The sequence below is a fragment of the Hyperolius riggenbachi genome, chromosome 7 (assembly GCF_040937935.1).
Source record: "Hyperolius riggenbachi isolate aHypRig1 chromosome 7, aHypRig1.pri, whole genome shotgun sequence".
Lineage (NCBI taxonomy): Eukaryota > Metazoa > Chordata > Amphibia > Anura > Hyperoliidae > Hyperolius > Hyperolius riggenbachi.
Window position 1 is genome coordinate 2,242,352 of NC_090652.1, and position 22,409 is coordinate 2,264,760.

The 22,409-nt window shown below is 48.8% G+C and overlaps 1 protein-coding gene across 5 annotated transcripts in view; it reads right to left on the reverse strand.

The window, feature by feature from the left end:
- UBN1 (ubinuclein 1) overlaps nt 1-22,409 on the reverse strand; it is a 118,838-nt gene that overhangs the window by 43,751 nt on the left and 52,678 nt on the right. For 3 of the 5 annotated variants that reach the window (XM_068243480.1, XM_068243478.1, XM_068243479.1), the window contains exons 5-8: nt 19,367-19,558; nt 19,057-19,142; nt 16,513-16,942; nt 13,026-13,096 (exon numbers count right to left, since the gene is read on the reverse strand). In XM_068243480.1, coding sequence (XP_068099581.1) covers nt 13,026-13,096; nt 16,513-16,942; nt 19,057-19,142; nt 19,367-19,558 — 779 coding nt within the window. The remainder of the gene's footprint in view (nt 1-13,025; nt 13,097-16,512; nt 16,943-19,056; nt 19,143-19,366; nt 19,559-22,409) is intronic. The other 2 variants (XM_068243482.1, XM_068243481.1) reach the window with 1 other exon arrangement.

Consider the following 22,409-nt stretch of genomic DNA (forward strand, 5'->3'; position numbering starts at 1 on the left):
ACAATGCGGTAGTGTCTTCTGAGGACAGAGAGTTCTAGCATGGATCAGAGATCAGACAATGCAGTAGTGTGTCTCTTCTGAGGACAGAGAGTTCTAGCATGGATCAGAGATCAGACAATGCAGTAGTGTGTCTCTTCTGAGGACAGAGAGCTCTAGCATGGATCAGAGATCAGACAATGCGGTAGTGTCTTCTGAGGACAGACAGCTCTAGCATGGATCAGAGATCAGACAATGTGGTAGTGTGTCTCTTCTGAGGACAGAGAGTTCTAGCATGGATCAGAGATCAGACAATGCGGTAGTGTGTCTCTTCTGAGGACAGAGAGTTCTAGCATGGATCAGAGATCAGACAATGCAGTAGTGTCTTCTGAGGACAGAGAGTTCTAGCATGGATCAGAGATCAGACAATGCAGTAGTGTGTCTCTCCTGAGGACAGAGAGCTCTAGCATGGATCAGAGATCAGACAATGCAGTAGTGTCTCTTCTGAGGACAGAGAGTTCCAGCATGGATCAGAGATCAGACAATGCGGTAGTGTCTCTTCTGAGGACAGAGAGTTCTAGCATGGATCAGAGATCAGACAATGCAGTAGTGTCTTCTGAGGACAGAGAGTTCTAGCATGGATCAGAGATCAGACAATGCAGTAGTGTGTCTCTCCTGAGGACAGAGAGCTCTAGCATGGATCAGAGATCAGACAATGTGGTAGTGTGTCTCTTCTGAGGACAGAGAGTTCTAGCATGGATCAGAGATCAGACAATGCAGTAGTGTGTCTCTCCTGAGGACAGAGAGCTCTAGCATGGATCAGAGATCAGACAATGCAGTAGTGTCTCTTCTGAGGACAGAGAGTTCCAGCATGGATCAGAGATCAGACAATGCGGTAGTGTCTCTTCTGAGGACAGAGAGTTCTAGCATGGATCAGAGATCAGACAATGCGGTAGTGTCTCTCCTGAGGACAGAGAGTGCTAGCATGGATCAGACATCAGACAATGCGGTAGTGTGTCTCTTCTGAGGACAGAGAGTCCTAGCATGGATCAGAGATCAGACAATGCGGGAGTGTGTCTCTTCTGAGGACAGCGAGCTCTAGCATGGATCAGAGATCAGACAATGCGGTAGTGTGTCTCTTCTGAGGACAGAGAGTTCTAGCATGGATCAGAGATCAGACAATGCAGTAGTGTCTTCTGAGGACAGAGAGTTCTAGCATGGATCAGAGATCAGACAATGCAGTAGTGTGTCTCTCCTGAGGACAGAGAGCTCTAGCATGGATCAGAGATCAGACAATGCAGTAGTGTCTCTTCTGAGGACAGAGAGTTCCAGCATGGATCAGAGATCAGACAATGCGGTAGTGTCTCTTCTGAGGACAGAGAGTTCTAGCATGGATCAGAGATCAGACAATGCAGTAGTGTCTTCTGAGGACAGAGAGTTCTAGCATGGATCAGAGATCAGACAATGCAGTAGTGTGTCTCTCCTGAGGACAGAGAGCTCTAGCATGGATCAGAGATCAGACAATGTGGTAGTGTGTCTCTTCTGAGGACAGAGAGTTCTAGCATGGATCAGAGATCAGACAATGCAGTAGTGTGTCTCTCCTGAGGACAGAGAGCTCTAGCATGGATCAGAGATCAGACAATGCAGTAGTGTCTCTTCTGAGGACAGAGAGTTCCAGCATGGATCAGAGATCAGACAATGCGGTAGTGTCTCTTCTGAGGACAGAGAGTTCTAGCATGGATCAGAGATCAGACAATGCGGTAGTGTCTCTCCTGAGGACAGAGAGTGCTAGCATGGATCAGACATCAGACAATGCGGTAGTGTGTCTCTTCTGAGGACAGAGAGTCCTAGCATGGATCAGAGATCAGACAATGCGGGAGTGTGTCTCTTCTGAGGACAGCGAGCTCTAGCATGGATCAGAGATCAGACAATGCGGTAGTGTGTCTCTTCTGAGGACAGAGAGTTCTAGCATGGATCAGAGATCAGACAAGGCGGTAGTGTGTCTCTTCTGAGGACAGAGAGTTCTAGCATGGATCAGAGATCAGACAATGCGGTAGTGTCTCTTCTGAGGACAGAGAGGTCTAGCCTGGATCAGAGATCAGACAATGCGGTAGTGTGTCTCTTCTGAGGACAGAGAGTTCTAGCATGGATCAGAGATCAGACAATGTGGTAGTGTCTCTTCTGAGGACAGAGAGTTCTAGCATGGATCAGAGATCAGACAATGCGGTAGTGTGTCTCTACTGAGGACAGAGAGTTCTAGCATGGATCAGAGATCAGACAATGCGGTAGTGTGTCTCTACTGAGGACAGAGAGTTCTAGCATGGATCAGAGATCAGACAATGCGGTAGTGTGTCTCTACTGAGGACAGAGAGTTCTAGCATGGATCAGAGATCAGACAATGCGGTAGTGTGTCTCTTCTGAGGACAGATAGGTCTAGCATGGATCAGAGATCAGACAATGCGGTAGTGTGTCTCTTCTGAGGACAGAGAGGTCTAGCATGGATCAGAGATCAGACAACGCGGTAGTGTCTCTTCTGAGGACAGAGAGCTCTAGCATGGATCAGAGATCAGACAATGCGGGAGTGTGTCTCTTCTGAGGACAGAGAGGTCTAGCCTGGATCAGAGATCAGACAATGCGGGAGTGTGTCTCTTCTGAGGACAGAGAGGTCCAGCATGGATGAGAGATCAGACAATGCGGTAGTGTGTCTCTTCTGAGGACAGAGAGCTCTAGCATGGATCAGAGATCAGAGAATGCGGTAGTGTGTCTCTTCTGAGGACAGAGAGCTCTAGCCTGGATCAGAGATCAGACAATGCGGGAGTGTGTCTCTTCTGAGGACAGAGAGGTCCAGCATGGATGAGAGATCAGACAATGCGGTAGTGTGTCTCTTCTGAGGACAGAGAGCTCTAGCATGGATCAGAGATCAGACAATAGGGTAGTGTCTCTCTGAGGACAGAGAGTTCTAGCATGGATCAGAGATCAGACAATGCGGTAGGGTGTCTCTCCTGAGGACAGAGAGGTCTAGCATGGATCAGAGATCAGACAATGTGGTAGTGTGTCTCTTCTGAGGACAGAGAGCTCTAGCATGGATCAGAGATCAGACAATGCGGTAGTGTGTCTCTTCTGAGGACAGAGAGCTCTAGCATGGATCAGAGATCAGACAGTACGGTAGTGCGTCTCTTCTGAGGACAGAGAGTTTTAGCATGGATCAGAGATCAGACAATAGGGTAGTGTCTCTCTGAGGACAGAGAGTTCTAGCATGGATCAGAGATCAGACAATGCGGTAGTGTGTCTCTCCTGAGGACAGAGAGGTCTAGCATGGATCAGAGATCAGACAATGTGGTAGTGTGTCTCTTCTGAGGACAGAGAGTTCTAGCATGGATCAGAGATCAGACAATGCGGTAGTGTGTCTCTCTGAGGACAGAGAGGTCTAGCATGGATCAGAGATCAGACAATGTGGTAGTGTGTCTCTTCTGAGGACAGAGAGGTTCAGCATGGATCAGAGATCAGACAATGTGGTTGTGTGTCTCTCTGAGGACAGAGAGGTCTAGCATGGATCAGAGATCAGACAATGTGGTAGTGTGTCTTCTCTGAGGACAGAGAGGTCTAGCATGGATCCGAGATCAGACAATGTGGTTGTGTGTCTCTCTGAGGACAGAGAGGTCTAGCATGGATCAGAGATCAGACAATGCGGTAGTGTCTCTCCTGAGGACAGAGAGTTCCAGCATGGATCAGAGATCAGACAATGCGGTAGTGTGTCTCTCCTGAGGACAGAGAGCTCTAGCATGGATCAGAGATCAGACAATGCGGTAGTGTCTCTCCTGAGGACAGAGAGTTCCAGCATGGATCAGAGATCAGACAATGCGGTAGTGTGTCTCTTCTGAGGACAGAGAGTTCTAGCATGGATCAGAGATCAGACAATGCAGTAGTGTGTCTCTTCTGAGGACAGAGAGTTCCAGCATGGATCAGAGATCAGACAATGCGGTAGTGTGTCTCTCCTGAGGACAGAGAGTTCTAGCATGGATCAGAGATCAGACAATGCGGTAGTGTGTCTCTTCTGAGGACAGAGAGTTCCAGCATGGATCAGAGATCAGACAATGCGGTAGTGTGTCTCTTCTGAGGACAGAGAGTTCTAGCATGGATCAAAGATCAGACAATGCGGTAGTGTGTATCTTCTGAGGACAGAGAGTTCCAGCATGGATCAAAGATCAGACAATGCGGTAGTGTGTATCTTCTGAGGACAGAGAGTTCTAGCATGGATCAGAGATCAGACAATGCGGTAGTGTGTCTCTTCTGAGGACAGAGAGTTCTAGCATGGATCAGAGATCAGACAATGCGGTAGTGTGTCTCTTCTGAGGACAGAGAGGTCTAGCATGGACCAGAGATCAGACAATGCGGTAGTGTGTCTCTCTTCTGAGGACAGAGAGCTCTAGCATGGATCAGAGATCAGACAATGCGGTAGTGTCTCTCCTGAGGACAGAGAGTTCTAGCATGGATCAGAGATCAGACAATGCGGTAGTGTGTCTCTTCTGTGGACAGAGAGCTCTAGCATGGATCAGAGATCAGACAATGCGGTAGTGTGTCTCTTCCGAGGACAGAGAGTTCTAGCATGGATCAGAGATCAGACAATGCGGTAGTGTGTCTCTTCCGAGGACAGAGAGCTCTAGCATGGATCAGAGATCAGACAATGCGGTAGTGTCTCTTCTGAGGACAGAGAGTTCTAGCATGGATCAGAGATCAGACTATGCGGTAGTGTGTCTCTTCTGAGGACAGAGAGTTCTAGCATGGATCAGAGATCAGACAATGCGGTAGTGTGTCTCTTCCGAGGACAGAGAGGTTCAGCATGGATCAGAGATCAGACAATGTGGTTGTGTGTCTTCTCTGAGGACAGAGAGGTCTAGCATGGATCAGAGATCAGACAATGTGGTTGTGTGTCTCTCTGAGGACAGAGAGGTCTAGCATGGATCAGAGATCAGACAATGCGGTAGTGTCTCTCCTGAGGACAGAGAGTTCTAGCATGGGTCAGAGATCAGACAATGTGGTAGTGTGTCTCTTCTGAGGACAGAGAGTTCTAGCATGGGTCAGAGATCAGACAATGTGGTAGTGTGTCTTTTCTGAGGCCAGAGAGCTCTAGCATGGATCAGAGATCAGACAATGCGGTAGTGTGTCTCTTCCGAGGACAGAGAGCTCTAGCATGGATCAGAGATCAGACAATGCGGTAGTGTCTCTTCTGAGGACAGAGAGTTCCAGCATGGATCAGAGATCAGACAATGCGGTAGTGTCTCTTCTGAGGACAGAGAGTTCTAGCATGGATCAGAGATCAGACAATGCGGTAGTGTCTCTCCTGAGGACAGAGAGTGCTAGCATGGATCAGACATCAGACAATGCGGTAGTGTGTCTCTTCTGAGGACAGAGAGTCCTAGCATGGATCAGAGATCAGACAATGCGGGAGTGTGTCTCTTCTGAGGACAGCGAGCTCTAGCATGGATCAGAGATCAGACAATGCGGTAGTGTGTCTCTTCTGAGGACAGAGAGTTCTAGCATGGATCAGAGATCAGACAATGCAGTAGTGTCTTCTGAGGACAGAGAGTTCTAGCATGGATCAGAGATCAGACAATGCAGTAGTGTGTCTCTCCTGAGGACAGAGAGCTCTAGCATGGATCAGAGATCAGACAATGCAGTAGTGTCTCTTCTGAGGACAGAGAGTTCCAGCATGGATCAGAGATCAGACAATGCGGTAGTGTCTCTTCTGAGGACAGAGAGTTCTAGCATGGATCAGAGATCAGACAATGCAGTAGTGTCTTCTGAGGACAGAGAGTTCTAGCATGGATCAGAGATCAGACAATGCAGTAGTGTGTCTCTCCTGAGGACAGAGAGCTCTAGCATGGATCAGAGATCAGACAATGTGGTAGTGTGTCTCTTCTGAGGACAGAGAGTTCTAGCATGGATCAGAGATCAGACAATGCAGTAGTGTGTCTCTCCTGAGGACAGAGAGCTCTAGCATGGATCAGAGATCAGACAATGCAGTAGTGTCTCTTCTGAGGACAGAGAGTTCCAGCATGGATCAGAGATCAGACAATGCGGTAGTGTCTCTTCTGAGGACAGAGAGTTCTAGCATGGATCAGAGATCAGACAATGCGGTAGTGTCTCTCCTGAGGACAGAGAGTGCTAGCATGGATCAGACATCAGACAATGCGGTAGTGTGTCTCTTCTGAGGACAGAGAGTCCTAGCATGGATCAGAGATCAGACAATGCGGGAGTGTGTCTCTTCTGAGGACAGCGAGCTCTAGCATGGATCAGAGATCAGACAATGCGGTAGTGTGTCTCTTCTGAGGACAGAGAGTTCTAGCATGGATCAGAGATCAGACAAGGCGGTAGTGTGTCTCTTCTGAGGACAGAGAGTTCTAGCATGGATCAGAGATCAGACAATGCGGTAGTGTCTCTTCTGAGGACAGAGAGGTCTAGCCTGGATCAGAGATCAGACAATGCGGTAGTGTGTCTCTTCTGAGGACAGAGAGTTCTAGCATGGATCAGAGATCAGACAATGTGGTAGTGTCTCTTCTGAGGACAGAGAGTTCTAGCATGGATCAGAGATCAGACAATGCGGTAGTGTGTCTCTACTGAGGACAGAGAGTTCTAGCATGGATCAGAGATCAGACAATGCGGTAGTGTGTCTCTACTGAGGACAGAGAGTTCTAGCATGGATCAGAGATCAGACAATGCGGTAGTGTGTCTCTACTGAGGACAGAGAGTTCTAGCATGGATCAGAGATCAGACAATGCGGTAGTGTGTCTCTTCTGAGGACAGATAGGTCTAGCATGGATCAGAGATCAGACAATGCGGTAGTGTGTCTCTTCTGAGGACAGAGAGGTCTAGCATGGATCAGAGATCAGACAACGCGGTAGTGTCTCTTCTGAGGACAGAGAGCTCTAGCATGGATCAGAGATCAGACAATGCGGGAGTGTGTCTCTTCTGAGGACAGAGAGGTCTAGCCTGGATCAGAGATCAGACAATGCGGGAGTGTGTCTCTTCTGAGGACAGAGAGGTCCAGCATGGATGAGAGATCAGACAATGCGGTAGTGTGTCTCTTCTGAGGACAGAGAGCTCTAGCATGGATCAGAGATCAGAGAATGCGGTAGTGTGTCTCTTCTGAGGACAGAGAGCTCTAGCCTGGATCAGAGATCAGACAATGCGGGAGTGTGTCTCTTCTGAGGACAGAGAGGTCCAGCATGGATGAGAGATCAGACAATGCGGTAGTGTGTCTCTTCTGAGGACAGAGAGCTCTAGCATGGATCAGAGATCAGACAATAGGGTAGTGTCTCTCTGAGGACAGAGAGTTCTAGCATGGATCAGAGATCAGACAATGCGGTAGGGTGTCTCTCCTGAGGACAGAGAGGTCTAGCATGGATCAGAGATCAGACAATGTGGTAGTGTGTCTCTTCTGAGGACAGAGAGCTCTAGCATGGATCAGAGATCAGACAATGCGGTAGTGTGTCTCTTCTGAGGACAGAGAGCTCTAGCATGGATCAGAGATCAGACAGTACGGTAGTGCGTCTCTTCTGAGGACAGAGAGTTTTAGCATGGATCAGAGATCAGACAATAGGGTAGTGTCTCTCTGAGGACAGAGAGTTCTAGCATGGATCAGAGATCAGACAATGCGGTAGTGTGTCTCTCCTGAGGACAGAGAGGTCTAGCATGGATCAGAGATCAGACAATGTGGTAGTGTGTCTCTTCTGAGGACAGAGAGTTCTAGCATGGATCAGAGATCAGACAATGCGGTAGTGTGTCTCTCTGAGGACAGAGAGGTCTAGCATGGATCAGAGATCAGACAATGTGGTAGTGTGTCTCTTCTGAGGACAGAGAGGTTCAGCATGGATCAGAGATCAGACAATGTGGTTGTGTGTCTCTCTGAGGACAGAGAGGTCTAGCATGGATCAGAGATCAGACAATGTGGTAGTGTGTCTTCTCTGAGGACAGAGAGGTCTAGCATGGATCCGAGATCAGACAATGTGGTTGTGTGTCTCTCTGAGGACAGAGAGGTCTAGCATGGATCAGAGATCAGACAATGCGGTAGTGTCTCTCCTGAGGACAGAGAGTTCCAGCATGGATCAGAGATCAGACAATGCGGTAGTGTGTCTCTCCTGAGGACAGAGAGCTCTAGCATGGATCAGAGATCAGACAATGCGGTAGTGTCTCTCCTGAGGACAGAGAGTTCCAGCATGGATCAGAGATCAGACAATGCGGTAGTGTGTCTCTTCTGAGGACAGAGAGTTCTAGCATGGATCAGAGATCAGACAATGCAGTAGTGTGTCTCTTCTGAGGACAGAGAGTTCCAGCATGGATCAGAGATCAGACAATGCGGTAGTGTGTCTCTCCTGAGGACAGAGAGTTCTAGCATGGATCAGAGATCAGACAATGCGGTAGTGTGTCTCTTCTGAGGACAGAGAGTTCCAGCATGGATCAGAGATCAGACAATGCGGTAGTGTGTCTCTTCTGAGGACAGAGAGTTCTAGCATGGATCAAAGATCAGACAATGCGGTAGTGTGTATCTTCTGAGGACAGAGAGTTCCAGCATGGATCAAAGATCAGACAATGCGGTAGTGTGTATCTTCTGAGGACAGAGAGTTCTAGCATGGATCAGAGATCAGACAATGCGGTAGTGTGTCTCTTCTGAGGACAGAGAGTTCTAGCATGGATCAGAGATCAGACAATGCGGTAGTGTGTCTCTTCTGAGGACAGAGAGGTCTAGCATGGACCAGAGATCAGACAATGCGGTAGTGTGTCTCTCTTCTGAGGACAGAGAGCTCTAGCATGGATCAGAGATCAGACAATGCGGTAGTGTCTCTCCTGAGGACAGAGAGTTCTAGCATGGATCAGAGATCAGACAATGCGGTAGTGTGTCTCTTCTGTGGACAGAGAGCTCTAGCATGGATCAGAGATCAGACAATGCGGTAGTGTGTCTCTTCCGAGGACAGAGAGTTCTAGCATGGATCAGAGATCAGACAATGCGGTAGTGTGTCTCTTCCGAGGACAGAGAGCTCTAGCATGGATCAGAGATCAGACAATGCGGTAGTGTCTCTTCTGAGGACAGAGAGTTCTAGCATGGATCAGAGATCAGACTATGCGGTAGTGTGTCTCTTCTGAGGACAGAGAGTTCTAGCATGGATCAGAGATCAGACAATGCGGTAGTGTGTCTCTTCCGAGGACAGAGAGGTTCAGCATGGATCAGAGATCAGACAATGTGGTTGTGTGTCTTCTCTGAGGACAGAGAGGTCTAGCATGGATCAGAGATCAGACAATGTGGTTGTGTGTCTCTCTGAGGACAGAGAGGTCTAGCATGGATCAGAGATCAGACAATGCGGTAGTGTCTCTCCTGAGGACAGAGAGTTCTAGCATGGGTCAGAGATCAGACAATGTGGTAGTGTGTCTCTTCTGAGGACAGAGAGTTCTAGCATGGGTCAGAGATCAGACAATGTGGTAGTGTGTCTTTTCTGAGGCCAGAGAGCTCTAGCATGGATCAGAGATCAGACAATGCGGTAGTGTGTCTCTTCCGAGGACAGAGAGCTCTAGCATGGATCAGAGATCAGACAATGCGGTAGTGTCTCTTCTGAGGACAGAGAGTTCTAGCATGGATCAGAGATCAGACAATGCGGTAGTGTGTCTCCTCTGAGGACAGAGAGCTCCAGCATGGATCAGAGATCAGACAATGCGGTAGTGTGTCTTCTCTGAGGACAGAGAGCTCTAGCATGGATCAGAGATCAGACAATGCAGTAGTGTGTCTCTTCTGAGGACAGAGAGTTCTAGCATGGATCAGAGATCAGACAATGCAGTAGTGTGTCTCTTCTGAGGACAGAGAGTTCTAGCATGGATCAGAGATCAGACAATGCAGTAGTGTGTCTCTTCTGAGGACAGAGAGTTCTAGCATGGATCAGAGATCAGACAATGCAGTAGTGTGTCTCTTCTGAGGACAGAGAGTTCTAGCATGGATCAGAGATCAGTCAATGCATATTTGTGTCCAGCAAGGCCCCATGAATCCACAGATGTGCAACATGAGCGGTAAACTTGGAAGTGTTACGGAAGTAGAGTGCTGGACCGACCACGCCCACTTTTCATGCGACTCTAAAAGCTGAGCTAATTGATATTGCACTGGAAAAGTTTAGCTCTTTGTTTGATTGAGACGACTTTGTGATTCTGTAATTGCAATATGATTGTATGAGGTTATGATGCATTCGATATGATTTTGTAATTGTACGTTTGCCTGATTTAAAAATGGATTTTATAGACGTTCCAGAGAGCTGCCTTTCTTGCACAATATTTTTGAAAATTCTGGCATGCAGAGCAGAGACTATGGGAGAGCGGGCATGCAGGATCTGCAGCAGACAAGTTCCGGATCGTTTGCATCTGTAAATACAGATTTTGGATTCTGTTCGGGGCTGTAGAGTCAAAAATCATCCAAATCCAACTCTGACTCCTCAGTTTATGAAACCCCCGACTCCCCCGAGGTACCCAAAATGACTCAGACTCCTCGACTCAGAGTCTCCACAGGCCTGATTCTACCTGTGTTCACAACACGCTTCATACACAGGAATATCATTCGGGGGATGCTTCGTGGATTTTTCTGCAAACTGATCTGCAACGCCTACTGAAGCCATTTCCCAAATCTTCTCTATTCCATTTACACCCTGCTCCTCTCACCCCCAGCATCCCATCCCCCCCCCCCCCCCCCGTATCCAGAACCCCCTGACCCCCCCCCCCTTCCATACCCAGAACCCCCTTCAGGCTGCCAGAGCGGTCTTTCTTCCTCCCCTCCTGCTGTATCTGCTGTCCTCTACGCCCCAGACAACGTACAGGTGGTCCCCGATTAACAACTCAGATAGGGACTTACAGGTTCATTCTTAACCTGAATCCGTTCTTAAAGAGGAACTCCAGTGAAAATAATGTAATATAAAGTGCTTAATTTTTACAATAATTATGTATAAATGATTTAGTCAGTGTTCCCCCATTGTGAAATCTTTCCTCTCCCTGATTTACATTCTGACATTTATCACATGGTGACAGTTTTACTGCTGGCAGGTGATGTAGCTGCTGCATGCTTTTTTGGCAGTTGGAAACAGCTGTAAACAGCTATTTCCCACAATGCAACAAGATTCACAGACAGGAAACTGCCAGGAGTACCACGGTCCTCAGAGCTTCTAGTGGGAGGGGTTTCACCACAATATCAGTCATACAGCTCCCCCTGATGGTCTGTTTGTGAAAATGAATGGATTTCTCACGTAAAAGGGGGTATCAGCTACTGATTGGGGTAAAGTTCAATTCTTGGTCAGAGTTTCTCTTTAAGTCAGAACATCGTGCCATCTCTGTCCCCTGTACTCCCCCCCCCCACTTTCCCCACTGTGTTACCTCTGTCCCCTCAGTGCCCCCTCATTGTGTCCCGTCCCCTCAGCCCCCCCCCCCCTCCCCCGGTGCCTCCTGTCCCAGTGATTATCGTAATGTGCTTATTTCGCTTATGCAGTATTTCACATAAAATTTTGCAGTTATGATCGTATGTAATCACGATTTTGGAATTGAACCGATTTCAGATAATCTACGGAAACTTCAACAGGATCCCAGAGCTGGATGACAGGTTTGCTTTAAAATGTAAACAATGTGTCTGCAGATCTCGGTATATAGCATAGTGCACCGCAGCAGGTGGTTATTTCACCAAGATGAAAAGAAACATTTCTCCTTTACATTTTTTTACACCAATTTTCCAGGGCCTGCGGGGTCGGTACAAAAATACTCCAACTCCTCAGAACAGACAGGTTTTGGAGTAGTCCATCTCCTCATGGGGGATTCTCAGGGTTTTCTTTAGTTTCAAAAGCACTTAGCATGTCCAAGCATTACCAATGTCCTTATTGTACTCTGCGTTAAAAGGATCCCGAGAGGAGAGGGAGATGGGATCCAGTGTTCCATGGCTCGGAGGGCAGAGAGGAGAGCGGGGGAGGAGAAAGGGGGGGGGGGGGCATGGGAGTGGTAGGCACTGGTGACTGCATATGCATGCTTCTTTGCTTGCCTCTGGTATCCTTTAGGCAGGGGTCACACTTGTCTTTCAGTTTCTACACTTTTCAGAAAACAAAGACAAATGTGACCTCTACCGTACAACAGCTAATGTAATTTACAGAGAAATTTGACAAATTGCGCAAGATGTCAGTTTTTTTTCTGCGTGTGAAATCTACATTCAAGTGTGACCTAGCTCATTGATTAACATGAGTTCTCAGTTGAAAACCGTTTTTCTGTGCAGAAAACGAGCACGAAAGCCGACGAGTACGACCCCTGCCTTAAAGGATACCAGAGGTGACATGATGAGATAGACAGGTGTATGTACAGTGCCTAGCACACTAATAACTAGGCTGTGTTCCTTTTTTTCTTTTCTCTGCCTGAAAGAGTTAAATATCAGGTAGGTAAGTGGCTGACTCAGTCCTGACTCAGACAGGAAGTGACTACAGTGTGACCCTCACTGATAAGAAATTCTCCTTTTTTACCTCTTTCTTGCTCTCAGAAGCCATTTTCTGCTAGGAAAGTGTTTTATAGTTGGAATTTCTTATCAGTGAGGGTCACACTGTAGTCACTTCCTGTCTGAGTCAGGACTGAGTCAGCCACTTACATACCTGATATTTAACTCTTTCAGGCAGAGACAGAAAAAAAAAAAAAAGGTACACAGCATAGTTATGTGTGTGCTAGGCACTGTACATACACATGTCTATCTCATCATGTCACATGTCACTTCGGGTATCCTTTAAGAAGGCAAATCACACCATTGCTTATTAGTAGGAACGCTTTTCTGTCTGTTTTAGCCCCCTATACTCTCCTTGTGGTTCTGGGTCACCCCCAGCTGCTTGGTTACTGTGTTCTCCTAATATAGGGGATTATTTCCATGATTTGGGGATTCTATAGCATACACATATTAGAAGCCTTCATCTCTAGTGTAGACTGATGTATATATGTAACTGACATGCTAGCACAGGAACAAAAATGGCCGCCCCGTACACACAGCGTGCAGACGCAATACTCACTCCAGCAGAGCCGTGTTCATGTCCTGAGTAAACAGGATAGCCTTCTTCTCACCCTCCGACGCCCGCACAGCCTGAAACATCAACAATAGAGCGTTTAAAGCGGGATTGTCACCATAAAAATCAAATTTCAACAGCAACTGGTCTGAGTGTATTAACCTCCCTGGTGGTTAATTTTTTTTTTCCAAATTGAAAAAATCCTTTTTTAAAAATTTTTTTTTTTTGTTTCATGTAAAGCTACCAGAGTGGTAGCTACATGAAACACCACTAGAGGGCGCATGTGGCCCTCTAGTGCGATCGTCGCCGGCATCAATAGCAAACAGGGGAACGCATATATAACGCGTTCCCCTGTTTGGCTTCTCCTGTCGCCATGGCGACGATCGGGATGACGTCATGGACGTCAGCCGACGTCCTGACGTCAGGCACACCCGATCCAGCCCATAGCGCTGCCCGGAACTCATTGATCCGGGCAGCGCAGGGCTCTGGCGGGGGGGGCCCTCTTCAGCCGCTGCGTGCGGCCGATCGCCGCAGAGCGGCGGCGATCAAGCTGTGCGCGCGGCTAGCAAAGTGCTGGCTGCGCGCACAGCACTTTACAGCATGTAAATCGCCCCACCAGGGGCTGAGATCTCCCCCTGCGCGGCATAGCCCGAGCTCAGCTCGGGCTTACCGCCAGGGAGGTTAAGTGATAAAGATATTAATCCCGCCTCCGAAACTTTCAAAACTTTTTCTGCTGTTATGGTTTGGAGTAATCACATAATTTAGGAGTACTGGCCCTTTAATGCGTACATTTGAAATCGGCGCCGGTAGACTTGGGCGCAGGATCCAGCTGTTATATGGCTGATCCTGCTTCTGCACAAGTCCGGGCCGATTTAATTACTATTCCCCCTCCAGGCCGACATGGATAGTGGGGGAATGAAATAATTCGGCTTCCAGCGATTGCTGGAGGCCGAATTATTATGTTTTTAAGCAACTTCGGCTCTGTCTTCTGACAGACTCGACGTTACTCACCGAGCGCTGCAATAGGAATGATTCCTATTGTAGTCTATGGAGGCGCCGGCTGCGCCCAAATCAAGCAGCGCTGAAAAGCACTGCTCCGCCTTTAATAGCCATTGCCAAACAGTTGCATGCTGGGAGTTCTTTTTATCTAGAATATATTCCTCCTTTCCCCTTTATTTCCCCCGCCTAGCTGCTTATCTTAAACACCCTCTGATTACTTGTGTTTACAAGCAAGGCTGAGGTGACTCATCGATTGGAGGAGAAAAGAAAAAAGTTAAGGGCAGAAATGACATCAGGATTTAGCCTCAAACTGTGGGCAAAAGACATGGCCCCCACCAGGAACAGAATTCTCTTCATTTACTATATAACATTCACTGAAATCACAACGTTGGACAGTATAATACGTGTGTTATGTAAGTAGGTCAAGTATTTATCTAATTATATATGTGTTTTTTCCTGACATAGTATGGCTAATCCTCCTGCTTTAAGGTTATGGAATCTCACCAGGACAAAGCTGAAGGGTCTACCACTTCTCCCCAGAGAAGCGTACCATGACTCTAGCCCCGCACACTATGTGCATGGAGTTTGTATGTTCTCCTGGGGGTTTGTCTGGGCTTTCTCCAAACACTCCAGCATCACCAAAAAAAACAAACAAAAGTAAGTTGCCCCCCCCCCCCCCCCCTCAGTGGCCTTAAAGGATCTCTGTTGCAAAAATCTTAAATACTTGTAAACAGACAAATAAGAGGTACGTTTCTTTCAGAGTAAAATGAGCCATAAATGACTTTTCTCCTATGTTGCTGTCACTTACAGTAGGTAGTAGAAATCTGACATTACCGGCAGATGTTGGACTACTCCATCTTCTCATGGGGGGGTTCTTAGGGTTTTCTTTATTGTTAAAAGCACTTAGTGAATGACAGTTGCTCCACCCAACTGCCCCCCCCCCCCCCCAAAATAGTGTGCAACGAGCAGAGAAGCTGGCCAGCATCTTTGTATAAATCTTCAGGGAGTGTCTTTATAAAGAATAAAGGCCATGGCGAGAATCCCCCATGAAGAGATGGACTAGCCCAAATCCTGTCGCTTCTGTCAGATTTCTACTACCTACTGTAAGTGACAGCAACATAGGAGAAAAGTAATTTATGGCTCATTTTACTCTGGAAGAAATGTACTTCTTATTTATATATGTTTTACATTTTAAAGAGAACCCGAGGTGGGTTCTATGAATGCTATCAGCACACAGAGGCTGGGTCTGCATATAATACCCAGCCTCTGTTGCTATATTGCTCCCCCCACAGGCCCCTATAAATCACACAGCCGCAGCGTGTCGCAGCCGTCTGTTTCCAGTTAGCAGTGTCACTCCTCGCCGCTCCCCCGCCTGCTCTATATCCCCGCTCCCGGCCTGCGTCCCTTCCCTCCCCGCTGATTGGAGGGAAGGAACGCAGGCGGGGAGCGGCGCTATGGAGGAGGCAGGGGGAGCGGCGAGAGTGACACTGCTAACGGTAAACAGACGGCTGCGACACGCTGCGTGTCGCTAGCACGGCTGTGTGATTTATGGAGCGTGTGAGGGTGGAGCAGTATAGCATCAGAGGCTGGACATTATATGCAGACCCAGCCTCTGTGTGCTGATAGCATTCTTAGAACCCACCTCGGGTTCTCTTTAAAATTTCCCCTTTAAAGGGACTCTGAGCAGTGCAGAAACTATGGGAAGATGCATATCATTTTAAAGCTCTCTTTCTCCTCTTTCCAATGATATATAAACCGCCGCCCTACGCCTTTTAGTTTTCGCTATTTTCGCGATCGAAATTACCACGGCCCGCGACTTTGATCGCGAAAATAGAGAAAACTAAAAGGCATAGGGTGACGATTTATATGTCGCCAGAAAGAGGAGAAAGAGAGCTTTAAAATGATATGCAACTTTCCATAGTTACAATGTATTACACAGGGCGACTTTTTCTGCTGAATGGAGCTGCTGACTTTGAGAAAAAGTCGCCCTGTGTAATACAATGTAACTATGGAAAGATGGATATCATTTTAAAGCTCTCTTTCTCCTCTTTCTGGCGACACCTAAATCATCGCCCTACGAAAATAGCGAAAACTAAAAGGCGTAGGATGGCGGTTTATATATCATTGGAAAGAGGAGAAAGAGAGCTTTCAAATGATATGCATCTTTCCATAGTTTCTGCACTGCTCGGAGTCCCTTTAAGCCTGGTACATACTCTGCAATTTCCCATCATAGAGGGATCGAATAGATAATTTCCGACAGCTCCGATCTGATTTATGATCGATTTGCATAGATCAGAAAATCGATCAGAGATCCGAAGGGATTTGTGTGAAATTATCTATCGACCCATGGGTGTGTAACAGGCATTAGACTATGGTGGACAAGACTATGATGCACATTAGATTGTGAGCTCCTCTGATGACTCTGAAATAACGTCCAGTAACTCCAACCCCCCATAATAACCTCCCCGTGGTAGTAGTAGTCTTCAGCACGCACCTTGGTCAGCTCCTTGATCCTCCGCTCCAGTGAGGTCGGCAGGCCATCGGGCAAAGACGGCGGTTTCTTGAAGGTCTCTTCTGCCGCCGGCACAACCACAGTCTCTGGTTTCTCCACCGGCAGCTCCAGCAGTTTCTCCAGGTCCTTCTCGCTGAGCGACTCGATGGCACTGGCCGCCTGCAGGAGATCGGTGTCGGACAATAGGGTGGACAGCAGCGGGTCTGGGGCCAGCTCGGCCTCGTGAGGGGGAGGAGGGGGCAGCGATAAGGACATGCTGGATGAGGGCATCTTCAGTGGTGCCGAGGGAGAAGCCAACAGGGCTTTCTTCTTCTCCGCTTCCTTCTCCTGCCGGAACCGGGCCAGCAGCTCCGACACATCCATCGGCTTCTTCCTCTTCTTCTTGTCCTTCATTCCGTTCAGAGCTGTGAAACTAAACCACAAACAAAAAACGGATATTACCGCTCAGTGCTAGATGGAGGGGACACGTAACCTGACACCCCCACACCTGACATTACCGCTCAGTGCTAGATGGACAGGACACGTAACCTGACACCCCCACGCCTGACATTACCGCTCAGTGCTAGATGGACAGGACACGTAACCTGACACCCCCACACCTGACATTACCGCTCAGTGCTAGATGGACAGGACACGTAACCTGACAACCCCACACCTGACATTACCGCTCAGTGCTAGATGGACAGGACACGTAACCTGACACCCCCACACCTGACATTACCGCTCAGTGCTAGATGGACAGGACATGTAACCAGACACGCCCCACGCCTGACATTACCGCTCAGTGCTAGATGGACAGGACATGTAACCAGACACCCCCACGCCTGACATTACCGCTCAGTGCCAGATGGACAGGACATGTAACCAGACACCCCCACGCCTGACATTACCGCTCAGTGCTAGATGGAGAGGACATGTAACCAGACATGCCTGACATTACCGCTCAGTGCTAGATGGACAGGACACGTAACCTGACACCCCCACACCTGACATTACCGCTCAGTGCTAGATGGACAGGACATGTAACCAGACACCCCCACGCCTGACATTACCGCTCAGTGCTAGATGGACAGGACATGTAACCAGACACCCCCACGCCTGACATTACCGCTCAGTGCTAGATGGACAGGACATGTAACCAGACACCTCCACACCTGACATTACCGCTCAATGCTAGATGGACAGGACATGAAACCAGAAACGCCCCACGCCTGACATTACCGCTCAGTGCTAGATGGACAGGAAACGTAACCAGCAACCCCCAAGCCTGACACTACCGCTCAGTGCTAGATGGACAGGACATGTAACCAGACACCTCCACACCTGACATTACCGCTCAGTGCTAGATGGACAGGACATGAAACCAGAAACGCCCCACGCCTGACATTACCGCTCAGTGCTAGATGGACAGGAAACGTAACCAGCAACCCCCAAGCCTGACACTACCGCTCAGTGCTAGATGGACAGGATATGAAACCAGAAACGCCCCACGCCTGACATTACGGCTCAGTGCTAGATGGATAGGACATGTAACCAGACACCTCCACGCCTGACATTACCGCTCATTGCTAGATGGACAGGACATGTAACCAGACTCCCCCACGCCTGACATTACCGCTCAGTGCTAGATGGACAGGACATGTAACCAGACACCCCCACGCCTGACACTACCGCTCAGTGCTAGATGGACAGGACATGTAACCAGACACCCCCACGCCTGACACTACCGCTCAGTGCTAGATGGATAGGACATGTAACCAGACACCCCCACGCCTGACACTACCGCTCAGTGCTAGATGGATAGGACATGTAACCAGACTCACCCACGCCTGACACTACTGCTCAGTGCTAGATGGATAGGACATGTAACCAGACACCCCAACGCCTGACATAACGGCTCAGTGCTAGATGGATAGGACATGTAACCAGACACCTCCACGCCTGACATTATCGCTCATTGCTAGATGGACATGTAACCAGACTCCCCCACGCCTGACATTACCGCTCAGTGCTAGATGGACAGGACATGTAACCAGACACCCCCACGCCTGACACTACCGCTCAGTGCTAGATGGATAGGACATGTAACCAGACACCTCCACGCCTGACATTACCGCTCAGTGCTAGATGGACAGGACATGTAACCGGACACCCCCACGCCTGACATTACCGCTCAGTGCTAGATGGACAGGACATGTAACCAGACACCCCCACGCCTGACACTACCGCTCAGTGCTAGATGGATAGGACATGTAACCAGACACCTCCACGCCTGACACTACCGCTCAGTGCTAGATGGATAGGACATGTAACCAGACACCTCCACGCCTGACATTACCGCTCAGTGCTAGATGGACAGGACACGTAACCTGACACCCCCACACCTGACATTACCGCTCAGTGCTAGATGGACAGGACATGTAACCAGACACCCCCACACCTGACATTACCGCTCAGTGCTAGATGGACAGGACATGTAACCAGACACCCCCACTTCTGACCTCTGGCGTCAGTAGCGTGGCTTACCCTGGCTTTGGCTGCTTGGTCCTCTTTCCTTTCTTCTCCTCCTCTCGCTTCTTCTTCTTCAGTTTGTCTGGTCTCTCCCGTATTTTCTGCGCAGAAGAAGCACATTATATCAGAGTGTAGAAAGGGAACGCTCGGCATTGGTGTTTGTTAGCGAGTTTTTATAAAGCCCAGCTGTGCCTTAAACATTTATTGTGGGAAGGTAAAAGCACAAATGTTTTATTGCTGTCAGTGTCCCAGCCACACAGCTCTACAGACAGGAAGCAGGTAACCCCTCTCAGGGGACAGCGACAGCCATAAAGGAAACGCTTACTTTGTGGAGTGAGAGAGACACGGAACTCCCAGAAGGAAGGCTGGAGAGCGGATCTACCTTAGGGGATTTCTTTTTCTTCTCCTTCACAAACTCGTCCTCGGACTCAGACGCCTGTCTGAACTGAAGGGTGCCGGAATTGATGTAAAATCCTCCGTATTTTGTTGTGAGCGAGGCCGGAACAAGCTCGTCATACTGAGGAGACACAGAAATAATAATCAGTGCATGGTACAGGGCCTAAACACTGCAGTTATCAAAGTATGACAATTCTGGGTGATTAGATAAGCACTGCCCCGCCAGCACTTCCTTCTGTACACCAATCAGGTGTGTGGCCCCGCCCCTGCTTCCTGACAAGGTATGTGGCTCCTCCCCAGCTTCCTGGAAAGGTGTGTAGCCCCTCCCCAGCTTCCTGTTATGTGTCTCAGTATAATCAGTGCCTGGTACAGGACCTAAACACTGCAGTTATTGTATGACAATTCTGGGTGACTAGATCAGCACTGCACCGCCAGTACTTCTGTACAGTAGTCAGGTGTGTGGCCCCGCCCCAGGCAAGGTATGTGGCTCCTCCCCAGCTTCCTGGAAAGGTGTGTGGCCCCTCCCCCCAGCTTCCTGTCATGAGTCTCAGTATAATCAGTGCATGGTACAGAGGCAATACGCGGCAGTTATCAATGTATGACAATTCTGGGTGATTAGATAAGCACTGCCCCGCCAGCACTTCCTTCTGTACACCAATCAGGTGTGTGGCCCCGCCCCTGCTTCCTGACAAGGTATGTGGCTCCTCCCCAGCTTCCTGGAAAGGTGTGTAGCCCCTCCCCAGCTTCCTGTTATGTGTCTCAGTATAATCAGTGCCTGGTACAGGACCTAAACACTGCAGTTATTGTATGACAATTCTGGGTGACTAGATCAGCACTGCACCGCCAGTACTTCTGTACAGTAGTCAGGTGTGTGGCCCCGCCCCAGGCAAGGTATGTGGCTCCTCCCCAGCTTCCTGGAAAGGTGTGTGGCCCCTCCCCCCAGCTTCCTGTCATGAGTCTCAGTATAATCAGTGCATGGTACAGAGGCAATACGCGGCAGTTATCAATGTATGACAATTCTGGGTGAATAGATAAGCACTGCCCCGCCAGCACTTCCTTCTGTACACCAATCAGGTGTGTGACCCCGCCCCTGCTTCCTGACAAGGTATGTGGCTCCTCCCCAGCTTCCTGGAAAGGTGTGTAGCCCCTCCCCAGCTTCCTGTTATGTGTCTCAGTATAATCAGTGCCTGGTACAGGACCTAAACACTGCAGTTATTGTATGACAATTCTGGGTGACTAGATCAGCACTGCACCGCCAGTACTTCTGTACAGTAGTCAGGTGTGTGGCCCCGCCCCAGGCAAGGTATGTGGCTCCTCCCCAGCTTCCTGGAAAGGTGTGTGGCCCCTCCCCCCAGCTTCCTGTCATGAGTCTCAGTATAATCAGTGCATGGTACAGAGGCAATACGCGGCAGTTATCAATGTATGACAATTCTGGGTGAATAGATCAGTACTGCCCCGCCAGCACTTCCTTCTGTACACCAATCAGGTGTGTGGCCCCGCCCCTGCTTCCTGACAAGGTATGTGGCTCCTCCCCAGCTTCCTGGAAAGGTGTGTAGCCCCTCCCCAGCTTCCTGTTATGTGTCTCAGTATAATCAGTGCCTGGTAAAGGGCCTAAACACTGCAGTTATTGTATGACAATTCTGGGTGACTAGATCAGCACTGCACCGCCAGTACTTCTGTACAGTAGTCAGGTGTGTGGCCCCGCCCCAGGCAAGGTATGTGGCTCCTCCCCAGCTTCCTGGAAAGGTGTGTGGCCCCTCCCCCCAGCTTCCTGTCATGAGTCTCAGTATAATCAGTGCATGGTACAGAGGCAATACGCGGCAGTTATCAATGTATGACAATTCTGGGTGAATAGATCAGCACTGCCCTGCCAGTACTTCCTTCTGTACAGCAATCAGGTGTGTGTCCCGCGCCCCAGCTTCCTGACTAGGTATGTGGCTCCTCCCCAGCTTCCTGGAAAGGTGTGTGGCCCCAGATCCCCAGCTTCCTGACAAGGTATGTGGCCCCAGATCCCCAGCTTCCTGGAAAGGTGTGTGGCCCCTTCCCCAGCTTCCTGTCATGTGACTCAGTATAATCAGTGCATGGTATAGAGGCAATACGCGGCAGTTATCAATGTATGACAATTCTGGGTGACTAGATCATCACTGCCCTGCTGCCAGCACTTCCTTCGGTACAGCAATCAGGTGTGTGGCCCGCGCCCCAGCTTCCTGACTAGGTATGTGGCTCCTCCCCAGCTTCCTGGAAAGGTGTGTGGCCCCTCCCCCCAGCTTCCAGGTATTTGTCTCAGTATAATCAGTGCATGGTACAGGACTTAAAGCTGCAGTTATCAATGTATGACAATTCTGGGTGACTAGGTCAGCACTGCCCCGCCAGAACTTCCTTCTGTACAGTTTCACAATACTATATTCTAATAGTCTGAGATTTTGGTTTTCTTATAACATGAAAGCCATAATCATCAACATTATAACAAATAAAGGCTTGAAATATCTCAATTTGCATAATGAGTCTATTTCATATATTCGTTTCACCACAATCAATTCTGGGTACAAAAACCATTGTACTCCGCAAATAAAGGTTTTCTGATTTCTGCTATAAGTCACTACAGGTCCTCTTTACTGCATTCTGCTATATGTCACTACAGGGCCTCTTTACTGCATTCTGCTATATGTCACTACAGGGCCTCTTTACTGCATTCTGCTATATGTCACTACAGGGCCTCTTTACTACATTCTGCTATATGTCACTACAGGGCCTCTTTACTGCATTCTGCTATATGTCACTACAGGAGCTCTTTACTGCATTCTGCTATATGTCACTACAGGAGCTCTTTACTGCATTCTGCTATATGTCACTACAGGGCCTCTTTACTGCATTCTGCTATATGTCACTACAGGGCCTCTTTACTGCATTCTGCTATATGTCACTACAGGGCCTCTTTACTGCATTCTGCTATATGTCACTACAGGGCCTCT